This window comes from Stenella coeruleoalba, assembly GCF_951394435.1.
Source record: "Stenella coeruleoalba genome assembly, chromosome: 1".
Classification (NCBI taxonomy): Eukaryota; Metazoa; Chordata; class Mammalia; order Artiodactyla; family Delphinidae; genus Stenella; species Stenella coeruleoalba.
The window spans coordinates 35,726,242-35,751,064 of NC_137169.1; the positions used below are offsets into that span (position 1 = coordinate 35,726,242).

The 24,823-nt window shown below is 53.8% G+C and overlaps 1 protein-coding gene across 4 annotated transcripts; it reads left to right on the forward strand.

The window, feature by feature from the left end:
* Positions 1–3,247: 3,247 nt before the first annotated feature.
* Positions 3,248–23,384, forward strand: IPO13 (importin 13; the record flags this gene model as incomplete). 4 transcript variants are annotated; one of them, XM_079921153.1, is made up of 20 exons in its annotated part: positions 3,248–4,138; positions 5,911–6,647; positions 11,827–11,967; positions 12,058–12,199; positions 12,292–12,458; positions 12,663–12,783; positions 12,870–13,017; positions 13,458–13,639; positions 13,725–13,751; positions 13,846–14,058; positions 14,250–14,393; positions 15,714–15,794; positions 16,339–16,476; positions 16,668–16,764; positions 19,685–19,737; positions 21,997–22,063; positions 22,152–22,210; positions 22,363–22,452; positions 22,744–22,925; positions 23,016–23,384. In XM_079921153.1, the coding sequence occupies exons 1-20, from the start codon at positions 4,055–4,057 to the stop codon at positions 23,110–23,112; spliced, it is 2,970 nt and encodes a 989-aa protein (XP_079777279.1). In that variant the 5' UTR covers positions 3,248–4,054. The 4 variants fall into 4 exon arrangements, 3 of the variants coding, with proteins under 3 accessions (XP_079777279.1, XP_079777280.1, XP_079777281.1); XM_079921154.1 differs by having other exon boundaries at positions 13,924–14,058; positions 23,016–23,383; XR_013828282.1 differs by lacking the exon at positions 23,016–23,384 and having other exon boundaries at positions 13,924–14,058; positions 22,301–22,452; positions 22,744–22,880.
* Positions 23,385–24,823: the final 1,439 nt, after the last annotated feature.

The following is a 24,823-nucleotide window of genomic DNA, read 5'->3' on the forward strand; positions in this document are numbered from 1 at the left end:
AGCTCAGTAGTTGGTGTTCACCTTGAAGGCATTTTCCTTACCTGGGGGACCTGGGAATTGGTTTGTAAGGGCTCCATGAGCTTATGGTGGGGGTCTACTTGGAACATTCTCCGTAAGGCCAGCACCCCAAAGGACTATGCCCACACTTAGGGCAAACTAGAAATAAACCTTCCCCTCCTTTTCCTAACCTCTTTCCCTCAAACCAGGGGACTACAAAGAAGTTGCCTGCAATTAACTTTAGTACTAAGTGGAAAGGGGGCAACCTCCCCTGAGAATTCTTAACTACAGGAGGGCCCTCAATTCACACTGTTTTAGAAAGCTGAAAAACTTCAAACTGGTTAATTTGTCATGGACATGGATTGCTAGTGGTTCCAGGTGACCAACAGAAGCTCCTTCTCTTCCTCTCCTGGGCTTTGGAATACTTTCCTGAATTTGGGGACCCCCTCCCAGGGTTGTCACAGGTTCTGGCCCCTATATGTCCTATTCTTATCTCTCAGAGGAGAGAAGAACCCATCTGTAACTAGTTCCCAAAGATTCATTCCCCAATTGGCTCTAAGCTATCCTGGATTGCCATCCATGTCTCCTGGAAGTCCCCTTTGCTCTGGTACCCAGAAATGCCCCCAACCCTGCCTGGGGCTCACTTCAATCTGTCTGTCCTAGGTGAGTTTATAAAGCATGTTCAGGAGCCACTGTTGGTGAGACTTGGCTTCTTTCTCTGCCAGGGGAACCCCCAGGCACCAGGAAGAAGCCCTAGATTGGAAGCAGGGAGAAAACTCACTTTGACAAAGTTGTGGCCTCTGGGCCAAACCCTAGTCATACACCATCACAGCTTGTCCTTCACTGCAGGAATTACTGTTCTTGTTTTTTATAAAGTGAGTTTCAGAAGAAGTCAAGGTCTTATGGCTAGAAAGAGGCAGAGACAGGTTTTGACCATAGGCCTAAGTCCAGAATTTGTTCTCTTAACCGTCCCCCCATCCCCCCACCTGCACAATGAGATCCCAGTATCAGGGCCAGGCATTTCACACCCCTATGCACAGACCTGGAATCAGTTACTTTATTTTGACTTCCTGTTTCCTCCTTCCAAATCCCCCCTGCCTCTACTCTTTCCCCTTCAATGTATCACACTATAGATATATTTTTCTAAAATGCAAATCCAATCATCACTGCCCACTTGAAACCCCATGATGGTTTCATATTGCACTTAGGATAAAGTGTAAACTGTTCCCAACTGAGTCTACTGTTCCCAACTTGTCTTTCCAACCTCATCCCTTCTCCCTTCCTCACCCCCACAGACATCCCCTTAAAGCGAGCACAAATTACTAGCTATACTTCAAACAGTTTCTTTTTTTTAATAAATTAATTAATTTATTTTTGGCTGCATTCGGTCTTTGCTGTGTGGGGGCTTTCTTTTTATTTTTATTTATTTATTTTAAAAATTATTTACTTATTTATTTTTGGCTGCGTTAGGTCTTCGTTACTAAGCGTGAGCTTTCTCTAGTTGCGGCGAATGGGGCTACTCTTTGTTGCATTGCGTGGGCTTCTCACTGCGGTGGCTTCTCTTGCTGTGGGTCACGGGCTCTAGGCGTGCGGGCTCAGTAGTTGTGGCTCATGGGCTCTAGAGCGCAGGCTCAGCAGTTGTGGCGCACGGGCTTAGTTGCTCCAAGGCATGTGGGATCTTCCCGGACCAGGGCTCGAACCCGTGTCCCCTGCACTGACAGGTGGATTCTTAACCACTGCACCACCAGGGAAGCCCTCAAACATTTTCTTAATAAAGATTTGTTGAATGACTAGATTCCCACTGGGCTCATGCTTACCAGATAATCAAGCTCCCTCCTCCCCAGTCTCTCGCGGTGTTCTTCAAGCTCAGATCAAGTTTCTCCTCCTCAGGGAAGCCTTCATCCACCTTCTCAGGCCTCAGCGGCTATAGCCAATGCCAGCTTCCTCCACTGAACACAGAGTACAGAGGTCTTTTCCCTTTTGATTTTTTTTTTTTTTCCCTGCTGGGAAAGCTGGCAAATGTTAATAAAACGTGAGGTGGAGGAGTAAGGGGTAGAGACTGCTGGGGTCTGCGGCCAACCAGATCTGTGGCTGATCTCTGCTACCCTAGCTGTGTGCCCAGGGACAAGATAAGCTCAACTTTCCCCAACTTCAGTTTCCTCATCTGAAAATGGTGAATGAAAATACCCACCACAGAGTTGTTGATAGAATTGGACCTAAGGGGGACTTCCCTGATGGCACAGTGGTTAACAATCTGCCTGCCAATGTAGGGGACACGGGTTCGATCCCTGGTCTGGGAAGATCCCACATGCCCTGGAGCAGCTAAGCCGGTGCGCCACAACTACTGAGCCTGCGCTCTAGAGCCTGCAAGCCACTACTGAGGCCGCGTGCCACAACTACTGAAGCCCGCGCACCTAGAGCCAGTGCTCCTCAACAAGAGAAGCCACTGCAATGAGAAGCTCGTGCACCGCAATGAAGAGGGCCCCCCGCCCCCCACTCACTGCAACTAGAGGAAGCCTGGGCGCAGAAACGAAGACCCAACGCAGCCAAAAAATACATATAAATAAATTAAAAAAGAAGAATTTGTACCTAAGGTATGTAAAGTACTGTTCCTAGCACTTAAATGTGAGCTATTCTTATTTTAATTACTCATAAAGAGACGTTGCTCCCAAGAACCCGATGAAATTCTCCAAGCACTGTCCATGGTATGTGGTTTCCCAGTTGCTCACTGGGTGGCCCCGAGAGCCATCGTTTTTTATTCCTGAGGCGCGCCAAGCCCCCTTCTCAGGGTAGTGCGGACGCCTTCCCAGACGGCCCCCTTCCTGGGCCCCAGGTCGTGCCGCCAGCGAAGCACCGGAGTGACCTCTGCCCCCCCAGCACCCCCTCCCCCCGCCCCACCAACACGTACCTTATCCTCCAGCCTGGGTTCCCAGCTCCACCCACCGGCCCCTTGAGTCACGTCTTCCTAGGAGGCTGCCCCGCAGCGTCTCCCGCCGGTCGGACCTGGAGTGCCTGTTGGCCGCGGTAGGCCTGCGGCTGGCGGGGCTCGGCGGGTCCCGAGCCCACGTGCTCCCCGCCTCCGCCGCAAGGCGCCGCCCTCCCGCTGGACGCAATCCGGACTACATTTCCCAGGGTGCGCAGCGGCGGGGGCCTTGGCTCGGCGGGGGCCTCGAGCGGCGCGCCGCTCCGCCGCCTGCTCGGGAGCACGCGGGCTGGCGGGAGGACAGGCAGAAACGAAGACCCGGAGAGAGTTTCTGCGCAGTTCCGCCGGGCCGTGCTCGGCTGTGCCGTGCCGAGTCGGACCAGGGCAGGAGCGGGTTGGGGGGTACGGCCTCAGAGTCGGCGGTGCCGGGGACAGGCGCTCGGGGCATCCCGCGCCTCTCTGAGGTCCCCGCCCCGTCCCGGCCGGGCCAACTCGCCTGTCAGTCAGTGGGGCGGAGGCAGCGACGGTAGAGGGGCCGGAGCCGGGCACGGAGAAGAGCGCGGGCCAGGCCGAGCGGTGGGGACCTGCCCCTTAACTCCACGGACTCTTCGCCCCAGACTTGCGAAGCTGTACCCCCTGCGCTTCGTTGGACGCCTCCGTAACCCGCGAAGGGCTCTCTTCCCCCGTAGCCTCCCACCCCCGTGACCTCTTCCTAGGACCCGAGAGCTCACTCAGAAGAGGGTGTTGTGGGTACAGGCCATCGACCCTGTGACCCCTCACGGGCCAGGGCCTTGGTTTCCCTCAGACCTCCCTCCCCTATGACTCCCTCCTCATAGCTTCTGGGGACAGAGCCCTGACCTACCACCAGGACCCCTGCCTGCGAACTCCTCACTGACGGCTTCCTCCTAGGAGTCCCCCTCAGTGGGTCTCCTCCTAAGAGCATCCCTTTTGGCCTCTGGCAAGCCCCCCCGCCAACCGAGGTGGGGAGGCCTCGGCAGCCATGCTCGCCCTGGGCCCCCTGTCACCCCACCACCCCCTGGGCACCGAAGCCGGAGTCTAGCAGGGGGCCAGCAGCCAAGAGGCTGGGGCAGGAGACAGGTCACGGTCCACCTCCCTGCTGGGGAGGGAGCAAAGATGGAGCGGCGGGAGGAGCAGCCGGGGGCTGCAGGGGCTGGAGCAGCACCAGCCTTGGACTTCACTGTGGAGAACGTGGAGAAGGTATGAGGGCCCTGGGGTGGGCACTCCAGTGACAGAGCAGAAGTTCTGGGGACTGACACTAATGCCAGAGCCCAGGCTTGGGCTGGGTGCCCGTTGGGATGGTGCCTCCAGAGCACCTGGCATTTGCTGTCTCTCCGGGCAGGCAGGACAGCAATGTAATGGTGTCTTAATAGGCTATTTTGGGCTTTCCTTAGACATGGGTCCTCTGTGGATATTCTAGGGGCTTGGGGTGGTCCTCCCAGGGTGCTGACGGTTTAGACTTCCAGCCAGACTGGCTGTTCTCCAGCTCCATGGAAACGGCATGAGCAGTGCAGTAAGAAACCAAGGACCCGGGAGACCTGCAGCTCAGTCTCCAGAAACCATAGTGATATTGAGCCATCCTGGACCTGTTTTGTTGAGCCAGGGGCTCAGAAAATAATCTGAAACGAAAACAATCGGGGTTATGTTTTCACTCTTCCTTGGAGAAGGGTCCTTCCTTTATTGGATGGAGGCCAGACCACTCCTGGGCAGGCAGGAGTAGGGTTGGCCCCCTTTGTTTTGTGCTGGGTCCAAGGAGCCTGATCCTGCTGGCAGCTTCAGAGTTCTTCCCTACTCACCTGCCCACATGGCTTCCTGCCATGGCACTCCCAGTTTCCCCCACTGCCCAGTCCATCTTTTTTGAACTGCTTCTCTGTTTCTTTTCTGGGTTCTGCCCCCAGAGGCCTGGAATGCGGAAATGCATTTTCCCTGGGATGAATGGGGAGATGGGGCTACCTTGCTGGAAAGCAGAGAATGGTTGCAGATATTCGTTTGTTATTCTTGAGCCCCGTTTACCATACCCAATAGTGAGGATGTGTCTCTCTGCTTCTGTTCTCTGCCTGCCTCCGCATCCCTGAGGGTCCAAACAAGGGACAGTGGCCATAACTGGCTGTCAGGGATACAGACAGGGCTAAGTCTACTTGAATGGAGCCTGCTTAGGGGGTGAGAGTCCTAGCCTCACTCTTCCACCCGCTGGGACCGGGCAGTGTTGGCATGGTGGCGTACTGTTCCATGTGCTACCAGGGAGATAAACCCCTGTTTTCTCACTGTGTGAAGTCCTTATGGAATTGGGACCCTGGGGATTTGGCTAGTTGAAAGCTCCAGGCTAGGCGTTTGCCAGGGCTGCAGGCCAAGACTTCTCTGGACCAGCTTTTTGGACCCTCTCGTGTGCTCTCTGAGGAGTGTTCTCACCCTCCTCTCCAGTTTGTCCCTGCCCTAGGGCTGCCTGGCAAAGCCTTAGTCCTGCTCAGATTTCACAATGGCTTTGGTGCCAGTATCTGGAGTGACCTAGGGATGATCCTGGGGGAGCTAAATGGAGCTGTTGGAATAGATGAGAGCAGCTGTGCCTGGGAGGGTTGGGGGGCCCCTCAGGCTGTTTCATACTCTTCTCAGGTTTAGCTTCTTCCCTATGGAGCCATTCCTTCCACCTGGGCCTTGCCCTTTAGTTCAGGTGCTTCCCCTCTGGGGAACTCAGCCTCCTCTTTTGCTGCTCTCCTGTGGAAGTTCATTTTCTGAACCCATAATGTTTTGCTATAAGGAGAAGAAATTATGGTAGAGTATGGGCAAAGTTCAGGCACTCAAGATATCGGCAGGACTCCAGGCCCAGGAAACACTGCAGAGCCCTGAGCTCTCCCTTCCCGCTCAGCCCCCCAGTCAGAAAGAGCAGTCTTGCAGGACCAGGTCCTGCCCTCTGTTCTGGGCTCTGGCAGGATCCAGAGTAGCCAGCACCTGCTCAGTCCTGTGCTGTCCTGCAGGCGCTGCACCAGCTCTACTACGACCCCAACATTGAGAACAAGAACCTGGCTCAGAAGTGGCTGATGCAGGCCCAGGTCTCCCCACAGGCCTGGCACTTCAGCTGGCAGCTCCTGCAGCCCAACAAGGTGCCTGAGATCCAGTACTTTGGGGCCAGTGCCCTGCACATCAAGATCTCTCGCTACTGGAGTGACATCCCCACTGACCAGTATGAGAGTCTAAAGGCACAGCTCTTCACCCAGATCACCCGCTTTGCCAGTGGCTCCAAGATTGTGCTGACTCGGCTGTGCGTGGCACTGGCCTCGCTGGCTCTCAGCATGATGCCTGATGCTTGGCCGTGTGCTGTGGCAGATATGGTACGGCTCTTCCAGGCTGAGGACTCACCAGTGGATGGCCAGGGCCGCTGCCTGGCCCTGCTAGAGCTGCTGACAGTGCTGCCCGAGGAGTTCCAGACCAGCCGCCTGCCCCAGTATCGCAAAAGCCTGGTGCGGGCCAGCCTGGCAGTGGAGTGCGGGGCTGTCTTCCCGCTGCTGGAGCAGCTGCTGCAGCAGCCCAGCTCACCCAGCTGTGTGCGTCAGAAGGTGCTCAAGTGCTTTTCCAGCTGGGTGCAGCTGGAGGTGCCCCTGCAGGACTGTGAGGCGCTCATTCAGGCTGCCTTCGCTGCTCTGCAGGACTCAGAGCTCTTCGACAGCAGCGTGGAGGCCATTGTCAATGCCATCTCGCAGCCTGATGCCCAGAGGTGAGCCAGTCCCCTCCTTCCGGAGATGGACAGTCTGCTTGGCCAGCCACGCATCCATCCATCCATTTGTTCAATAAACACTAATTGAGTGCCTACTGCATGCTTGGTCCTATGCTAGCAATAGGTCCAATGCTGGAACCAAACAAGACATGGTCCCTGTCCTTATGGTTCAGAGAGGGAGACAGACATCAGACAACTAACTATGTAATGAATTATTCCATGAAAATATTTGACTCTCCCTTCCCTTTCTCTCAATCTTGCAGTCACAAAGTTCTGGTGTTCTGCTTCTGACTATACTGTGTATCTGTTTTTTCCATTTCCACTACCACCACCCTGGTGTGAGCTGTCCTCACCTCTCTCCCCAGAATACTGAGGGGCTTCCTCACCAGTCCCCTGGTTTTCACACTTATACCCTTTATTGCCCACCCAGCACCCAGAGCAATCCTTTAAAAATGAGGATCTAATCTTTCCTTTCTGCTCAGAAATCTCCAGTGGGTCCTCACTGCTCTTAGGATAAAGTTCAGAATCCTCAACGTGATTCACAGGGGCACTGCACAACATGGCGTCCCCAGCCTTGTCTCGTACCATGCTCCCTGCTTTCTTCACTCTCACACAATCTCTTCAGTTCTGTGAGTGTCCCAGGCTCCCTCTAGCCTCTGAACCATCACATGTACTTCTCATATCACTGCTGCCTCAGCTGAAACTTCGCTTCCTTAAGGAAGTCCTCATGATTTTTAAGACTCAGTTTGGTCTCTATTATTTTATCTCAGAGCTCCCAGTGTGTTTCCTTCTTAGCCCATAACTCAGTTTCATTATAAATTAATATATGTCTCCCCATTAGTCTCTCAGCATTGTGAGGACAGTCACTCTGTCATTTTATTTTGTCACACTGTGCCTGGCAGCACTTGGTAGCATTCATTATTTTTTGAACGGATGAAAAGTAGGAGTTGCCTGAGTGGTGAGGGGTGGGGGTGGGGTAGGGAGAGGTTGGAAGGGGAGGGAGTGTTCCAGGCTTCGGGAGCTACAGCAGGTGCAAAGGCCTGTGGTGGGCAGCACCACCATACATTACACTCACCGAAAAAAGGTGAGTGTAATGAGCTGCTTCTTCAGCAAGTGTTGCTTGAGCGTTTGTTTATGTGTGGGGCCCTGGGCTGAGCACAGGGAGCCTAAAGATGGGTTGATTTCTGCAAGATAGGAGCTCACAATCTAGTAGACACTTGGGTGGGCAAGTAGAGCCTATGTGATGAACGCTCTAATGGAGGGAGCGGGTGGCTGTCAGAACCCAGAGGAGGCATTTAACCCAGTCTGAGGGTTATTAAGGGCTTCCCAGAGAAGGTGACAATAGAGCTGTGCTTTGAAGGCTGTGTAACAGTTAGCCAGATGGAGGGGATGGATATGGGGAGGACCTTCCAGACAGATGGAAGAGCCCGAGCAAGGGAAGGGTGTGAGAGAGCCTGGTGAGTAGGTGTGATTAGACAGCAGAGTATAAGGGCCACTGGTAGGAGATCCAGGCCCAGATCATGCAAGACCTTGCTGGCCAGGCTTAAGATTTTGGTCTTCATCCTGAGGATGATGTAAAGCTATTAAAGGATTGTAAGCAGAGAAAATGGCATGATGGCATTTTTGGTATAAGTTGGATTGGCCAGGGCAAGACTGGAGGCCTGACACTTAACATTTCAGAGAAGATGCTTTGGGAATGCTTGGCAGAACCAGAGGGGAAGATACCACTGAAAGAGATGGCCTGGGAAAGTGGTTGATAGTTCTAGCCTTGGCATTAGTCATGTCTGAGTTTGAATCCCAGAGGGTTCACCTCCTAGATCTGAGACCTTGGGCAAACCACTTTTAAGCCTCAGTTTCTGTCATCAGTGAAATGGGTGTGATCATATTACAGAGTTTAAGTAGGATAATGTGCCCAGGGCCTGCCCCTGGTATTCTGTGGAGAATATTTTGGTATGAGGATTAAATAAGAGAATGTCTGTGAAAGGTTTAGCATGGTTCCTGGATACTCCGTAAACGGCAGTGACTAGTATTTGGTATCATTATTGCATTGGCAGTTAGTACGAGCCCTTTCCCATGGCTTCTCTGGTTTTCCAACTTCAGGTGGGTACCAAGTCCCAGGTCAAGGCCTTTCTTGGCTGGCTGGGCTCAGACAGTTGGTGGCTGAGGGGAATTGGCAGGGCCAGTGCGTGGGTGATGTGGGGTGTCCTTGGATACACCTAGGTTTACTCGGCTAGCCAGTGTCTCGAGGGCTTTGGTAGGTAATTGATGCCTCTTCTCCTCTGAACGAATGAGCGAGCAAGGAGCCAGTGAGGGAACCTATAGCCTCCTGAGCGCCCATTGGCTGCAGCCCCCTTGGTTGCTTAGCAACTCTCCCCATTTTCTCAACTCTGCTCCCAGAGCTCTAATTGCAGGTCTGGGCTGAGCTCTGTGTGAGTGGCAGGCAAGGAGTCCCAGCAGCCCTGCCCCGGCAGCTTGAGCTGACCAACAGGAGCCAGGCCTTTTGAACCCAGGCTCAGCCATGGTGCTTAAAGACATCCGCTCTATCTTCCTCCCCCACACCTAGAAGCCTCAAGGCCTCAGGCCCGTGTCTGCTCACAGGTCTCAGGCACAGGTGCCCAGGTGGTAGGAAATCTATGCAAGAGTTTCCCCCATGGGTGGGCTGCATCCAGCCTGGGGTCAGTGTTGGGCCCTGCTCTGTCTAGTCTGTTTCCTAGCTTTGGCTTGAGAAAGTCACCTTCAGTGGCTTTGACTTCTGGGTCATCCAGCCACTACCTCCCCAGGTGTCCTGACATCAGCTCCCCTTGGCTGAGCCCGCACTCAGGTTACCCTTTTCCCAGCCCTCCACAGCTGCTGCTGCTTGCCTGGCGCTCTCTCCTTTGAGAAACAAAATTTTTTTCCTGAGATTTGTTTTTAATCCTGGAAAAGCTTTTCACTGGGAACTGGGGAAGGGAAAGAAGGTGAATTAGACAGGCTCTTGGGGGCTCCCATCAGTTAGAACTTGAGATGTGGGCTGAGATCTCCATAGATCCTTTGGGGAAATTCAGGTTGGGCCTTGAAACAGAAGCAGATCTATAGCTGTGTAAGGAGCTGTCTTAGCCTGGAATCTGTCTCTAATTTGTTCTGTGACCTTGAGTAATACTCTGAGCTCTACTGGGCTCTACTCTTTGATTTATCCTATTATGAGGTATAGATGAGACAAATTAAGAACTTTCATTGAGTACCTACCGTGTACATGAATTTTGAAGGTGTGAGGGAACCTTGGAATACAGTGGGGATGCTGTGAGGGTAGGGCACTACCTCCTGCCCCTGTCTCAGCTACTGGGGAGTTTGCGGGCCATGGCCTTGGCCCTGCCCCTACTCATTGTGCCAGAGTCTGGTCTGAAGGTGCCCATTGTCTTGTGGTGCAGCCTGTGTCAGGGCCATGAGACTGAAGCTATCCCCACTGTCTCCAGGCAGCACCCTCTGGAGCTGTCTCTGGGCTGTGGGTACCCTGGTAGGGACGTCTTGTCCCACCAGAACCAGGATGTGGAGAAAGCCAACATCCTGGACTGGTTGCCTCTTGTCCTTCTCATCCTCCACCTAAGGTTATGGGGCTACCTCCGAACAACCTGCTTGGGGCAAGTCCAGATAGAACTCCTTCTGGACCCTCAGTAACCCCTCCCCTCCATAGATTGCTATGGTGACTCTATGATTGACAGCAGAGGGATCCCCCCCTGAGAGTATCACTTCTCTGCTTAGTCTCATCTCCACAAAGCAGGTTTCTGGGAATGGAGCTAGCCTCCTCTCAGGCTCCTTTGTATACTCTGCTTCCTCTGCTGCTTCTTTAGGCATCATTGTGCTCTTTTCTCTCATTCAACACTTTCTTCTTGGGCAATTCTCATGTGCTCCCATTGCCGTTTGCTGATGTTTCCAAAATCTATGTCTCTTGCTCAAACCTCTCCATCGGGCTTCAGGTTTTTATCTCCAACTCTCTGGACACTTCTACCTGCCTATCTCACCAGGTACCTCTGATTCAATGTGCCTAACACTGAACTTACCACCTTCTGGCCTCCCATTAAATTTATTACTGTTCCCCTCTACCCGCTCCTCCAGGTCTCAGTAAATACCTCTACCAAGGAGAGTTGTTCTTGACTCTTCCCCATCCTCATATCCCTGTTTTGCCTCTAAGCTCCCTCTGAGTTCATCATCTACTTCTCTCCCTTCCTTATTGCCACCAGAGTCCTTAGGAGTTAGGATTTGGTGGTAGGGGGTGGAGTGGAAGGTGGAGGTTGATGCTCTCAGGATTGTTGCTGCCTTCTAAAGTCTTTAACGGGACTCCTAGCCTGTGTTACCTCTTCTGTCTCCCACCCTCGTTCGGTCTCCCCTGACACTGAGTGTATTAGTTTCCTAGAGTTGCCATAATAAAGTGCCACACACTGGCACACACAACAGAAATTTATTGTCTCACAGTTGTGGAGGCTAGAGGTCTGAAATCAAGGTGTCAGCTCCGTCTGAAACCTGTGGGAGAATCCTTCCTTGCCACCTCCTAGCTTCTGGTGCTTTGCTGGCAATCTTTGGTGTTCCGCTCGGCTTGCAGCTGCATAATTCCAGCCTCTGCCTTTGTCATCATATGTCATTCTCCCTGTACGTCTCTGTCTTCACATGAATGTCTTTTAAGAACACCAGTCATATTGTATTAGGGCCACCCCCTACTCTGTGTTCTAATCTACAATGACCCTATTTCCAAATCAGGTCACATTCTGAGGTACTGGAGGTTAGGGCTTTAACACATCTTTCTGGGGGGGGGACACAATTCAATCCATAACAGTCTGTTCTCTGGTCCCCCAAAATTTATGTCCTTCCCGCATGCAAAACGCATTCACCTCATCCCAACCTCCCCAAAAGTCTTAACCCATTTCAGCATCAACTCTGAGTCTAACTGGAGGACACAAGTCCACCCATAACACTTACCTTCTCGTACTTCCTTCCCAGAATTCTTCTGGAAGTCTCTGACCTAAGGTTCTTCTCAAATTGGGCAGCATCAAACCTGCCGTGTAGGCCCTGACCTCTTTTTCACTTTGGGTTTGATGTGGGAAGGAAGGGGGGCTTTGATGGATGACAGGGAAATTGTGCCTTTCTCTTAAAGCTGGTGGGGGATGGGCAGACAGCTATGATGGGTCTCCTCACCTTATGCCTCCAGGTATGTGAACACACTCCTGAAACTCATCCCACTGGTACTGGGACTGCAGGATCAACTGCGACAGGCAGTGCAGAATGGGGACATGGAGACCTCCCACGGCATCTGTCGCATTGCTGTGGCCCTGGGCGAGAACCACTCCCGGTGAGGAGAGGGGCAGCTGGGGGTGGGATAGTAGGGCCCTCTAAGAAGTGGGGGAGGCGGAATGACCTCCCTATGTCTCCTCCCTCCCAGGGCCTTGCTGGACCAAGTGGAGCACTGGCAGAGCTTTCTGGCCCTTGTCAACATGATCATGTTCTGCACGGGCATCCCTGGCCACTTCCCTGTCAATGAGACCACCAGCTCCCTGACCCTCACCTTCTGGTACACGCTGCAGGTGTGTCATGTGACCTTCAGTAGGACTGGGCCATGATGGAAGAAGGTGAATCAGGGGCTTCTCTGGCTAACTCTCCTCCCTGGCTCTCTCAGGATGACATTCTGTCCTTTGAGGCAGAGAAGCAGGCTGTGTACCAGCAGGTATACCGGCCGGTCTACTTCCAGCTGGTAGATGTGCTTCTGCACAAGGCCCAGTTCCCTTCTGATGAAGAATATGGATTCTGGTCCTCAGATGAGAAGGAGCAGTTCCGAATTTACAGGTGATGGTAGCAGGCCAATCCTAGCTCTAAAGGGAGTCCTGAAATAATGAAGGCAATGAGGGGAGGGGCCCAAGGCCAGGCTCCCTGAATCCTGGGCCTCCTTTCTCTATAGGCACTTTGGCAGGGCTCTGAGGGAACTGGGGTGGGCTCCTGGGCTTGGGGGAAGCAGCCAGGTGGTGTATAAGGCCTTTATCTGCTTCTCAGGGTGGACATCTCAGATACACTCATGTATGTCTATGAGATGCTGGGGGCCGAGCTGCTCAGCAACCTCTATGACAAGCTGGGCCGTTTGCTTACCAGCTCAGAGGAGCCCTACTCCTGGCAGGTACCTCCCCCGCCTGATTCCCTCAGCCCTCCCAGACCTGTTGCACCCTCCTCCTGAGCCAAGCCAGTGGCATCCTCTTTTCCCAGCACACAGAGGCCCTGCTCTATGGCTTCCAGTCCATCGCGGAGACCATCGATGTCAACTATTCTGATGTGGTGCCCGGGCTCATTGGCCTCATCCCACGGATCAGCATCAGTAACGTGCAGCTGGCGGACACTGTCATGTTCACCATTGGTGAGACCTGGCACACACCCATGAGCACATTCCCAGAGCCAAGGCACACATCCCCAGCCACAGCCAGCTTGCTGGGTCCTATCCAAAGTGGGAGACATACATGCCCACGCACACAATCAGAACTGCAGCCAACTGACTGTCCTGGCATGTCTAGGGGTCCTTTCTACAGTGCACTGAGCTGCAGTTCAGTGAGGGTAGTTCACTGTCACTGAAATAGCAGCACTGGGCCTCTACTGCATAACTCCTTCCTGCTTCTCAGGTGTAAGGCTCATGTTTGAGCATGTGCGTGCATGTTTGCCCATTCAGTCCTCTGAATGAGCAGTGCTCCATACAGGGCCTGCAACTCCACCCTGCCAGGAGCTCTGCCTCCCTCACAGGGACATGGTACACAGCCAGCCTGGCCTGCCTCAGATGTCTTGCCTTCTCCCTTCTTCCCCCAGGAGCTCTGTCTGAATGGCTGGCTGACCACCCCGTCATGATCAACAGCGTTCTACCCTTAGTACTGCATGCCCTAGGCAATCCTGAGCTCTCTATCTCTTCTGTGTCCACCCTCAAGAAGATCTGCCGAGAATGCAAGTATGACCTGCCGCCCTATGCTGCCAACATCGTGGCTGTCTCCCAGGTACGCGGGGGCCCTGGGTGTGTAGCTGGGCCTCAGGGCACACTCTGCCCTGTGCTGACACCATATTCCTTCTTTTTTTCCCCAGGATGTGCTGATGAAACAGATCCATAAGGTGAGTTCAAAAGTTTCTAAGGGGCTCCTTGGGGTATTGTGGGGAGCTGTAGAAATCCCATCTTCTGCCTTTGCGCCTTATTCTCTGTTCTCAGAACCTTCCCCAAGAGGTTCATTCTTCCCACCCACAACCAGGTGTGTCTGGGACTGACCCTCGATGTTCTGCCCCACAGACGAGCCAGTGCATGTGGCTGATGCAGGCACTGGGCTTCCTGCTGTCGGCCCTGCAAGTGGAGGAGATCCTTAAAAACCTGCACTCGCTCATCTCACCATATATCCAGCAGCTGGAGAAGCTGGCGGAGGAGATAGTGAGTGAGCTGGTGTGCGCGCGCGCGCGTGTGTGCGTGCATGCGTGTGTGAGTGTGTGCGTGTGTGTGGCTGGGGAGCAGCAGTGGGACTATGGGACTTCCCTTCGTGTTGGCTGTGACTGCTGAGGGGTGGGGCTTGAGCTGGCAGTCAGGGCTGGGAGACCCAGAGCTTGGTTCCCTTCTCCCTGTAGCCTAATCCCTCCAACAAGCTGGCCATTGTCCACATCTTGGGGCTTCTCTCCAACCTCTTCACCACGCTGGACGTCAGTCATCATGAAGATGATCATGAAGGCTCTGAGCTCCGGAAGCTGCCAGTGCCGCAGGGACCCAACCCTGTGGGTGATGTTGTCATTGCTATTGCCCCCCCAACCCTGTGGTAATGTCATAGTCACCCCTGAACTCTACGGGTAATATTGTCATTGTGTCCCTGGCCCCATGGGGCATGATGCATTTGGTCCTCTGACCCTGTGAATGACCCTACCATTGCTCCTTACTCTGTAGGGAGTGATGTCATTGTCTCAGTCCTGTGGGTGATGTTGTCTTTGTCCTCCCCACCTGGAGTGGTGGTATAGTGTTTCCTTCTCCCCATGGGGGACACCGACATTATCCTACAGCCCCAAAGTGATGTAATTTTGGACGCTTGTTTAACCTCCAACTCTGTGAGGCCTTCTACTTCAGCATTCGCTGTCCCCTACGGGCACTCCACATGTAATAGTTCTTGCCTTTGAGTTGCTCCTAGTCTAGAAGAAATACATGTAAACAGATTGTCACAGAGCAGTGTGATAAGTACTGCAGTAGGCTCGGGCACAAAAGGGATTGGGATGACCACTTACAAGCTGTTTGGTCTGGGGCAAGCCTCAGCTTCCCATTCAAAACTATGAACATCAAGAAATCTGGTGCTAAAAAAAAAAAAGATATCCGGTGCTCATCTCATAGAACTGTGCTGAACAGCCGGGGTGGTCTTGATTGAAAGTACTTTGCATACCATAAAGCTCTGTACAGATGTGAGGGACTGCCTTGGTCATTGTTCCAAGTATCCCCTCCAGGGTTTCTCCTGGAGAAAAGGAAGCCACAGTATCCTGGTCTCTGTACTCAACTCCCCACCCCAGTTTCAGTTACCCTTTTGGCTCCAGACCAAACCGAGGCCACTGTCCTCCCACAGAGCCCCTTCTCCTATGGTAGTCATCAACCTGCCTTCCCTCACCTCCCAGGACCTCAGGCTGCTCTCTGCTCCACCATAAGTTGCCCGTATCTACGCATCCCCTGGGGCTCTCTACCCTAAGCCTATCTGGGTGAGACAGCATCTCTGCTTCTTAAGGGGCTAGCCCATAAGCGTTTGGCACTAAAATACTTTTACTGAGCAGAAGTAGATAAGGAGTGACTTTTTTAAAAGGTTATCTTTTGAAGCACTTGTAATATGCCTGCTTTGCAGTTTGAGGCTTCCTCTAAGGTGATCCCCAGAATTCAGGGTATCCTCTTTCATTCATGGGGATTCAGCAAAGCATTCCTGCCCCCAGGGTCCCTTGCACTGAGTCCTCAATGGGCAGTCTGGGGCAACAGATTCGAACTCCTGGCCTACTTCCAGCTACTGAGTAGTCCTTCTTGGGTGGGTGAGAGAGGTAGTGGGGGCACCTCACTTCTTCCTTTGTCTTCAGGTGGTGGTGGTACTGCAGCAGGTCTTCCAGCTTATCCAGAAGGTGCTGAGCAAATGGCTGAATGATGCCCAGGTGGTGGAGGTGAGTCCTGACCCTTGCCATCAGCCCCTGTGGTGACTTTGCTCAGAGGTGGAGCAGGAAGAAGGTGTTGCCGCCCCACCTCGGCTTGAGATGACCTGGAGGAAGTAAAGGAGATGAATCCTGCCCCATAGACACAGGGATTCTCTGGGGAAGACATTCAGAGCTTCCCAGCATCACAAGAAGTGCTCGACCCCAGGACTGTGATGCTGGGGCTGAGTGACAGGGATCCACTTTAGCATCAGACACCTGCTTTTGTTCTGTTCATTTCAGAAGTTTCTCACCACTGTTGCTCCCTGAAAGGCAATGGTGAGGATGTAAGTAGCAAGAGTTAAGTTACAAATTTCCATCCTCAGCCCCTCTGAGAAGGGCGTTTTAGCCTCCTGCCTTCCAGGGTGAGGGTCAGACTTGCCTGCCTTCCTTGGTTCGCAGAGCCAGGCAGGGCTTTTAGGTAAGGGCCCATTTTTAGGCCTCCTCTGTGCAGGGCCTCAGTTCTGCTCCAGCCAATGGTGACCTGCTGACCAGGGCCCCTTTGCTTTCTTTCCAGGCGGTGTGCGCTATCTTCGAGAAGTCAGTTAAGACGCTGCTGGACGACTTTGCCCCCATGGTGCCACAGCTGTGTGAGATGCTGGGTCGGATGTACAGCACCATCCCTCAGGCCTCCGCTCTTGACCTCACTCGACAGGTGGGCCTTCTGATGGATGCAGCAGTGTTTGGGATGTCATCCCAGGCAGAGATCTGACGCAGGGGTTGGGCGGGTGGGTGGAGTGGGGTGGATGGCTTCTCTGGCAGGGGTTCTCACCTGCATCCCAGGGATGTTGGCCTGTCCTGGTGGGCCAGGGCCTCAGCTGACCGGCATTCCCTGCTTTGTTGTAGCTGGTCCACATCTTTGCTCATGAGCCTGCCCACTTTCCCCCAATCGAGGCCCTCTTCCTGCTCGTCACCTCCGTCACACTCACCCTCTTCCAGCAAGGTAGGTCCTGACCAGGGTCTCTGCTGCTGCCGCCACTGCCACTGCCTCTGCTTCCCCAACTGGGGAGCCAAAGCTGCCCACTCTGTTCTCCTCTCTCCCCTGAGTTGCACCTGGGACTTGATGGGAAACTAACGGGATCAAGCACAGCACAATTGTCACCTTACAGATAGTGGACAAGAGAGTGAATGATGTCTTCTACTGGCCTGCTGGACTCAGGGCCAGTCTGGATGTGGGGGAAGATGGGGCTGGAAGCTCTGAGGGACTTGGGGCACCAGGCTGACTCCATTTCCTTTGGGATAGAATGAAAAGTGGAGAGAGCGTGGCTTCGAAGTCAGATAGACCTAGATTCTAAGCTCATCACCACCAACTAGTTGTGTGACCTTGGGCAAGTCACTTACCTTTTCAGAGCCTGCCTTCCCGTATCTGTGAAATGGAGATTTTCAGATACTCGATAGGATTGTTACAGGTATTAAAGTAGCATCTTTTGGGCCCCTGGCTTGGGGTTTTTGCACACGATGTACTCAGTGATTGCTGGTTCCTTTCCCTACATTGAGACTTATTCCTTTCTAGGCCAAAATCCTTTGGTTGTGGTCCCAGTGCCCCATTCACTGCGGCCCTCTGCCTGAGAGAAGTTGGGAGCAGGGGGCTCCAGGCTTCCCCTGCTGCCTAACCCAGGCTTCTCACTCAGAAAGGAAACAGTGTTGTTCCTCCAGCCTCCTGAGTTTTGCCTGGATTTGTGGTCACAGGTTTGAGGCTCACCAGGAGTCTCAGCTGGAGCTAGAGCACTCTCTGCTTCTGTCCTTGGTGTCTGGTCCCATGATGCTGGCCTCTGCTCTGGTGGGCCATGGGTAGTTTCCAAAGTGGGGAGAAACCTGAGCCAGAAACCCGGATGTGGTCATCCTCAGCGCCACCTCTCCCCCTCCTCGTATCCAGCTGGGGACAGGTCGTGGTGGTCCTTCAGCCTGCCCACTTCTCCCCACCCTCTACGGCCACTGCTCCAGTGTACGGTGCCATCTGGATCAGCTCAGCAGTCTTCTAACTGGTTTCCCTGACATCTGCCCTTCTCCAATTCATTCTGCACCATGCAGCTGTAATATTTTTTATAAGACACAAATCTGAGCATTTTCCCTCCCTGGCTTAAAGCCCTTCTGTTGCTCCCCATCGCTGTGGGGTCATCGTCCCACTGCCCTGCACATGATATAGCTCCTACCTACTTCTCAACGTCCATTCCTGAATGGCTCCAGCAGTTCAGCCATCCTGATTTTTCCTCACTGTGTCCCGTTTGATCCCTATGCCTTGCTCCTCTGCCTGGATTGCCCTGTGCCCTTTACTGGGTGAGCTCTCGCCCCTCCCTGCCTTACCCATGCATCAGTCCTCGGAAGCTCCTCTGAGGCAGAGCTGGGTGCTTCTGACCTTGTGCCAAAACTGCATCGGGCATGCACTGCTGATACAGCACTGATCACACTCAGTAAGCAGCTCCCATGTCTGTCTCTCTCCCTGGACTAAGCTCCTCAAGGGCAGGCTTGGCTCTCTTCCCTCTGCGTCCGTCAGAACAAGGCCAGCATAGAGTAGGCACCAGACGCTGTTGAAGAAAGGAGGACGAGGGCTCCTTGCCCTTGGAGCCTTTCTTCCTCACTGTCCGGCCCACCTCTAGCAGGGTGGCTGCTGAACGCCAGACCTGCTGTCTGCAGGGCGACCCAGGCATGGGGCACACCGGGCTTCGTTTTCCAAGACTTGAGTAACTTGGGGTGCAGATGTGGAAGGGACGTGCTTTATCAGTGGCTCCTCACAGCCCGAAGGAAGCAGGGGAGAGATTATTATCAACTTGACAGTCGGGGAAACCGAGCGTCTGTGGCTTGCGCAAGATCACACAGCTGCTTAGTGGTGTCTCAGGCAGGGGTTCCCGCAGCACCTCCTCCTGAGAGTGGAGCGGCGGGCAGGACCTCCAGGCGCACGCCTCGTCCGTGCCGCAGGTGTCCTCAGAACTGGAAGCAGAGTAGTGTCCAACATCCTGTCTGTTGGGCTTGTTGGTTGTCTTACAGGACAGGATGGTCCCCTTACCTGCTATGCTGTCCCAGCCTTGCCGTACTTTCCTCGGGCTCTGCCCTCTCACCACACCGTGGGGTGACTGGTTTCCCTCTTTCCTCGTGCGTCCAGATGGTGGGAGCTGGTGGTCAGCCCTGAGCCTGGCTCTCTGCTGGGTCTGTGTCCATGTGGAGGGGCTTTGTGGGTGGGGTTCTCATTTTTGGCCTCATGATGCAGTTCCCTCCCCTAGGCCTTGCAGTGGCTTGCCTGGCCATCCCCACAGCATATGGGGCACTGCAGTACCCAAGAAGGAGTCTTCTGGTTTAAGAGAACCCAACAGATTCCTTTCTTTGGCTAAACCAAGAGCCCTAAGGCCATGGAAGGGAGGGGGCGCCTGCTCAGACCATGATACACGGCCCTTTCCAGGGCCTTCAGCCAGGCCTCCAAAGGCAGTACCAAGGACCGACCTCCCACCAGCCCTGCCCTCCTCTTTGATGGCTAGTGATGGGGAGGTATGTGCTAGGAAGCAGTGTAGGGCCACTGCAGCGTGCCAGAGGCCACAGCAAGAGTCTGGGGGCTGTTTGTCCAGCTACATGGTGGCCAGCGTTGCTCGAGCATCGCAGGGTCACTTGGGGACTGACCTGAGGAGGAGCGGGGAGTAGGTGGAAGGCCCCTCGGGAGGGAGCTGGGGCAGACCGTCCTTCACTTTGCCGTCTCTTTCTGTTGGGCTTCTCCCAGTTCATGGTTTTTGTATGTTTTGTTTCTTTATCTTGCTTCCTGCTGCTCATGTGCCCCCACGCTGTCTCCCTGCAGGCTCTCAGTCCCACATAACTATATGAGGTTGAGTTGCTGTTTGTATAATTTTTTCTTAAGTTCCATCTTTATTATATTTTAGGGCCCAGGGATCATCCTGATATTGTTGATTCATTTATGCAACTCCTGGCACAGGTGTGTTTTAGTTTTATTCATTCACGTTCTGTTCTCTCTCTTTCTCTTTCTCTTATGTTGAAATTCAATTTAAGCCTATTTTTAGCTTTCTGTTGACAAATTTTTTTTTTCTGTTCAGTTGAATAGAGTTTCTTCATCTGTTTCCGTGGAAGTTGACAACCCAACATCCTCCTTTAGTGCCCCTTTGCCTCAACTAGCTCAGTCCTCCACAGAGACCAGGGAGGGGCTGATCCCGAAGGGAGGGAGCTGGGCTGGCCTGGCGGGTGGGGAAGGGAGGGGGTGGTAACTGTGCCCAGCAGCTCCTGTGGGGCTGGGGTGGCCGAGGAGTTCAGGGGCAGGACCGGAGTTGAAGGGCCTGGGGTTCATTGTCCCCGTGCTCCTGCCGGGAACTGCCTGCCTCAGTGCCCCCAGCCTGCTCTCGAGAGGTAGGCTGGGAGGAGCTCCAAGGGAGGGGCCGAGCTGAATGTGCTGCGGTGGAGCCCAGAGCTTGGCTGTCGCTGGGCTGTCAGACAGATCCTGCTGCTGCTGGGAGGTGGGGTGCTGGCTTCATTGTGAGATGTGTCTGGTGTGTAAGTGTGTCAGACCTTACTTGTATGTTTTGAGTTTGGTTTGGGAAGGGAGCAGAAATCACGTGGCTGCCGTAAGTAGTACGTGTATTGTGTTGAGTGTCGGGATAAATGTGTAGTTGAAGTGCGGGCCTGGGCATTGTTGCGTGTTGTGTGTTGACGTGCGTTAGGCATTGATGGAGTTTGAATATGGATGCGTGTTGGAGGCGTGTGTGTTGGGCTGTGGGAGTGCGTGTTATGGAGGGTTAGGCGTAAGTACGGTAGTGGTGTGTCTGTATTAGGGGTTGTATGTTTGAGAAGATATATGTGTCGGGCTGTGGGAATGTGGGGTTAGTATGGTGGGGGGTTCTGTGTGTCAGAAAGTTCCTGTGAGTTGGGGGTTCCCATGGGTTGTGGTAAATGATGTGTTTCTTTGCTTAATCACTGCACAAATATATTTTGAGTGTTTAATACGTGCTCGGTAGTCTGCTAGGTGCTGAGAATATAACGGTGAGCAAAAGCAGCCACAGTTGTTACTCTCTTAGAACTTACAGTCTAGTGGAGGGGGCACAGGAGGAGTGGGAATGGGCGGTGTGTCCTTGGCCTGGGTGGACGTGTGTGAGGGTATCCATGAGGGTGCATCTTTGGGGTGAGGGCGTTTGAGTATGTATTTGTGCCTGTGCGTGGGGAGAGTGCACGTGCTGGGAAACCGGGTGGAACGAGGGTGTGGGCGTGTGGACATGGTTTGGGGACGTGGGGAGGGTGGGATGTGAATATGTAGTGAGGGTGTGTAGCAAAATGTGGGAGAGTGGTGTGTACAAGGGATGTGATAGAGGTGTGTGATAGAGGGTCAGTAGGGCGTTTCAAGTGAGGGTGCATGTGGGACTGTGTGCACAAGAGTAAACATGGGGGAGTGGAAGGTATGTGAGGACTGAAGGGTTAGGGGTCGATGTGGTACGCATTGGGGGGGCTACTGGGGAACAGCAGTGCTTGATGACTGTGGGAGCTGTGCAGAGCATCTCCTGTGACCTGAGGATGTACCAGTCATGCCCTGGTACCACTTGGGGTGGGCTCTCGGCCCCTATACTCTGTCCACTCCCCCTGACATGGCAGCCCTGGCTCCTGGGCTGGGTATAGAGGAGAAGGGCCTGGACACAGGGTATCCTGGGTGAAAGGCGGGGCTGTGGCTCCCAGGCTCCTGCCCTGCTTTTCCTCTTCCTAAGCTGGAGAGTGTCTGAGGAATGCAGGCGGGACGTAGGAGGGGGGCTCTTAGACTGGGCTCCATGTCCAGCTGCCATCTCTTCTTCCTGCTGCCCTGTTAACAAATCCAGGGGGCCTCAACTGCCTCTGTGAATCAGAGTGAAGTCACTGCTGGCAACCTGGAGCCTGCAGGAGGTCTGGCCCTGATGGTGGGAGGTGGGGAGTGAGGTGTTTGATTAGGGGTGACTTGGGACCCAAACTTTTGCATTATGACTCCCAACCTCTCTCATATACCTGTGCGTTCATGTACACATACATGTACATAGCATCCCTTGGCTGCTCCCCTCCTGACCTACTGAGCTCTGGAGTGGTCTGGGTCCCCCAGAGACGGCTGGGGGGCTGGTGTTGACAGCCTCTACTTGCGGTGTGTGAACTTGGGGTCTGGGTGGCAGGTGAGTGGGGGGATGGTTCTTGGAGTTGGCTGGGCTGGGCTTACCAGCTCCACCTCCTGCAGGCTCTGAAGCGGAAGCCAGATTTGTTCCTGTGTGAACGATTGGATGTCAAAGCTGTGTTCCAGTGTGGTAAGTGGGGCCAGGTGGACAGGTGGGCCTGGGGCCCCTTCGGGAGGATCCTTGACACCCATCTGATCTGCCTCTGCCTCTCCCACAGCTGTGCTGGCCCTCAAGTTCCCCGAAGCACCTACTGTCAAGGCCTCCTGTGGCTTCTTTGTGAGTCCCGTGCTGACCCCTAACCCCCCACCACCCCTATGCCTAGCACACCCTGCCCAGGACTCTAGAGGGTAGGGGTGTGGTGTGCAGGTCTTGTCTCCAGGGGGACAGGAGAAAGAGCTGGGGCTGACGGGCCTCTCCATCCTCTGTAGACAGAGCTGCTGCCTCGGTGTGGGGAAGTAGAACCTGTGGGAAAGGTGGTACAGGAGGATGGCCGTATGCTGCTCATAGCAGTGCTGGAGGTGAGATGGAGCCAGGTGTGGGGGGTTTGATGGGGGTTGGGTGGCCCTCACTGTTGGGGCAGCTGCCTTCCTGGGGAGCTTGAGCCTTGGTTCCCTAAGCTCTTGTTTCTCTGTCAAGTCAGTGGCTGGAAGTTGTTGGGTTTCTGTGAGGATCAGCTGGCTCTTGAAAAGCAGCGCTCACCTGTCATATGCACTTTGGCTGAGGAACTGTCCGGGAGTGGGTGGGTGTGGCTAGGCACCTTGCTGCAGAAGGGGCAAGGCCCTGGTGTGCTGAGAACCCGTCTCCCTCAGGCCATTGGGGGCCAGGCCTCCCGCAGCCTCATGGACTGCTTTGCCGACATCCTATTTGCTCTGAACAAACACTGCTTCAGCCTCCTGAGCGTGTGGATCAAGGAGGCACTTCAGTCACCTGGTTTTCCCTCTGCCCGCCTCAGCCCTGAACAGAAGGACACCTTCAGCCAACAGATCCTTCGGTGAGCAGAGCTGGCAGGGCCTGGGCTCGGGTCAGGGGGCAGAGGAGGCGTGGTGGATGCTGCTAACTTGCTCTCCCTTCTCTTCTTCAGCGAGCGAGTAAACAAGAGGCGGGTGAAGGAGATGGTGAAAGAGTTCACACTGCTGTGCCGGGGGCTACATGGCACAGATTACACAGCTGACTACTGAGGGGCGCCCCCGTCCCACCCACACCTCCTCCTCACCCCTTCCTATCCCCAAAGAGTAAACTTGAACCTTCACTGCACTGCTGTCTCTGCTTCCTTTCCACTGCCACCACCGCCTAACTGGGCGACCTCAGAAGACCTGGGGGAAGGATGGGAGGATGCTTGGACCTAGGCCTTGGTAGGGTGTGGTGGGGCCAACCTCTCGCTCCTGGGGTGGAAGGGGCACTGCTATAGCCAAGCCGCCTAGGCTGGAGCCATTCCAGATACTGCGGATGCCCTTGGGGTAGGTGGGGACTGCAGTAGTGTCAGCAACGCCCCCCCATTAAATTAGTCCCAACGTTTATGCATGCATACATTTACTTAATCAACAGTGCTGAGTACTAGGCCCCTAATTCTGCCATGCCTTGTTCTGTCTGAACAAAAGCTGATCTAGTCCATAGCTACCATGCTAACTAACTAAGCTGGGAGAATGGGACCAATGAGGAAGGCTGCATGAAGGAAGTTTCATTTCTGAAGGGAACGGGAAGCTTCCTAGGTAGAGGACTTGGGGCCTTGGGCTGGCAGTGAGGTGAGGCTGGTCATTTGGGAGGGAAGAAATGGAGAGTGGCTTTGAATTCCAGGGTGTGTTTCTTGTGTGGGGTTATTGAGGCACCCAGACTTGCACTTGGTTGAGAAGAGGTATAGAAAGCGGGGCTGAGTATGTGGGGGAGGAGATATAGTGGACCCCAGAGGAAGAGGAAGGCAGGCCCTAGTGTTGTCTGCAAACCCATAGCTCCCCAACTCTGTGGTACCTGACCAGCACGTGATGGTCAGGGTTTGGTCAGGACCAAGGACAGCTCCCGGCCTGCTGTTGCTCACCTCCCTTAGCAGGGTTCCCTCCCTTTCTGTCTCAGCCATAGTTCCACCCTGGCTGCCTCTCGGGCACCCCAGCCATCCCCTCAGTAAGATCGCAAGAGCAGGATTGGGTTCTCCTGACTCCCAGCCCTGAGCCATGAGTCTCCTTGGAAGTGTTAGGAGAACTGGTTACTCCCACGATTGTCTCACTTTTTCTCCTGTTCTTTTCCCAACCTCTGCGCAAATTCTGTGTCCTCCATTCTTCATCATTCAATCTCTTCCCACACCAGCCAGCATCAGCCCCCCTTTCATGTCATCCCCTGAGATCACTCTGTCCCCTTTCCCTTACCCCTCCTCCATCCCATTCTCACCTTACTCTTGATTTTTCACTTCTGGAGTATGTAGAGATGTTTCACATACTTTCTGTCCTTTTCTCCTACGACATAGCACCCGAGTGTCTTCCTCCCTGCTGCCATGATCCAATGTAGCATATATAACCTGGGAGAATGAGGGGTCTAAGGAACAGCTTCTGAAATCAGACCTGGGTACAGATGGTGCCACTGATTTGCTGTATCTTATTAGGCAGTTAGCCTCTTTGAGCCTCCGTTTCCTCATCTGCAAAATGCGACAGCTCTTACTCCAAAGACTGAACTCTGTAGTACCTGGTGAACAATTAGTGCTCAGTGTTTGCTTGATTGAGACTGCCGTGAGGATAGTAGTGGATTCTTCCAGTACATGTGCTATGCAAAGGACTACTTTATGAAGTTTTATATCTAAATTAATTTGCCCCAGCAATCCTATTAGAAGTACTATTGTTACAAGTCCCATTCTGCAGATGAGGAAACAGCCATTAAAGACGTTGAGTAACTAAGAGCCTCAGT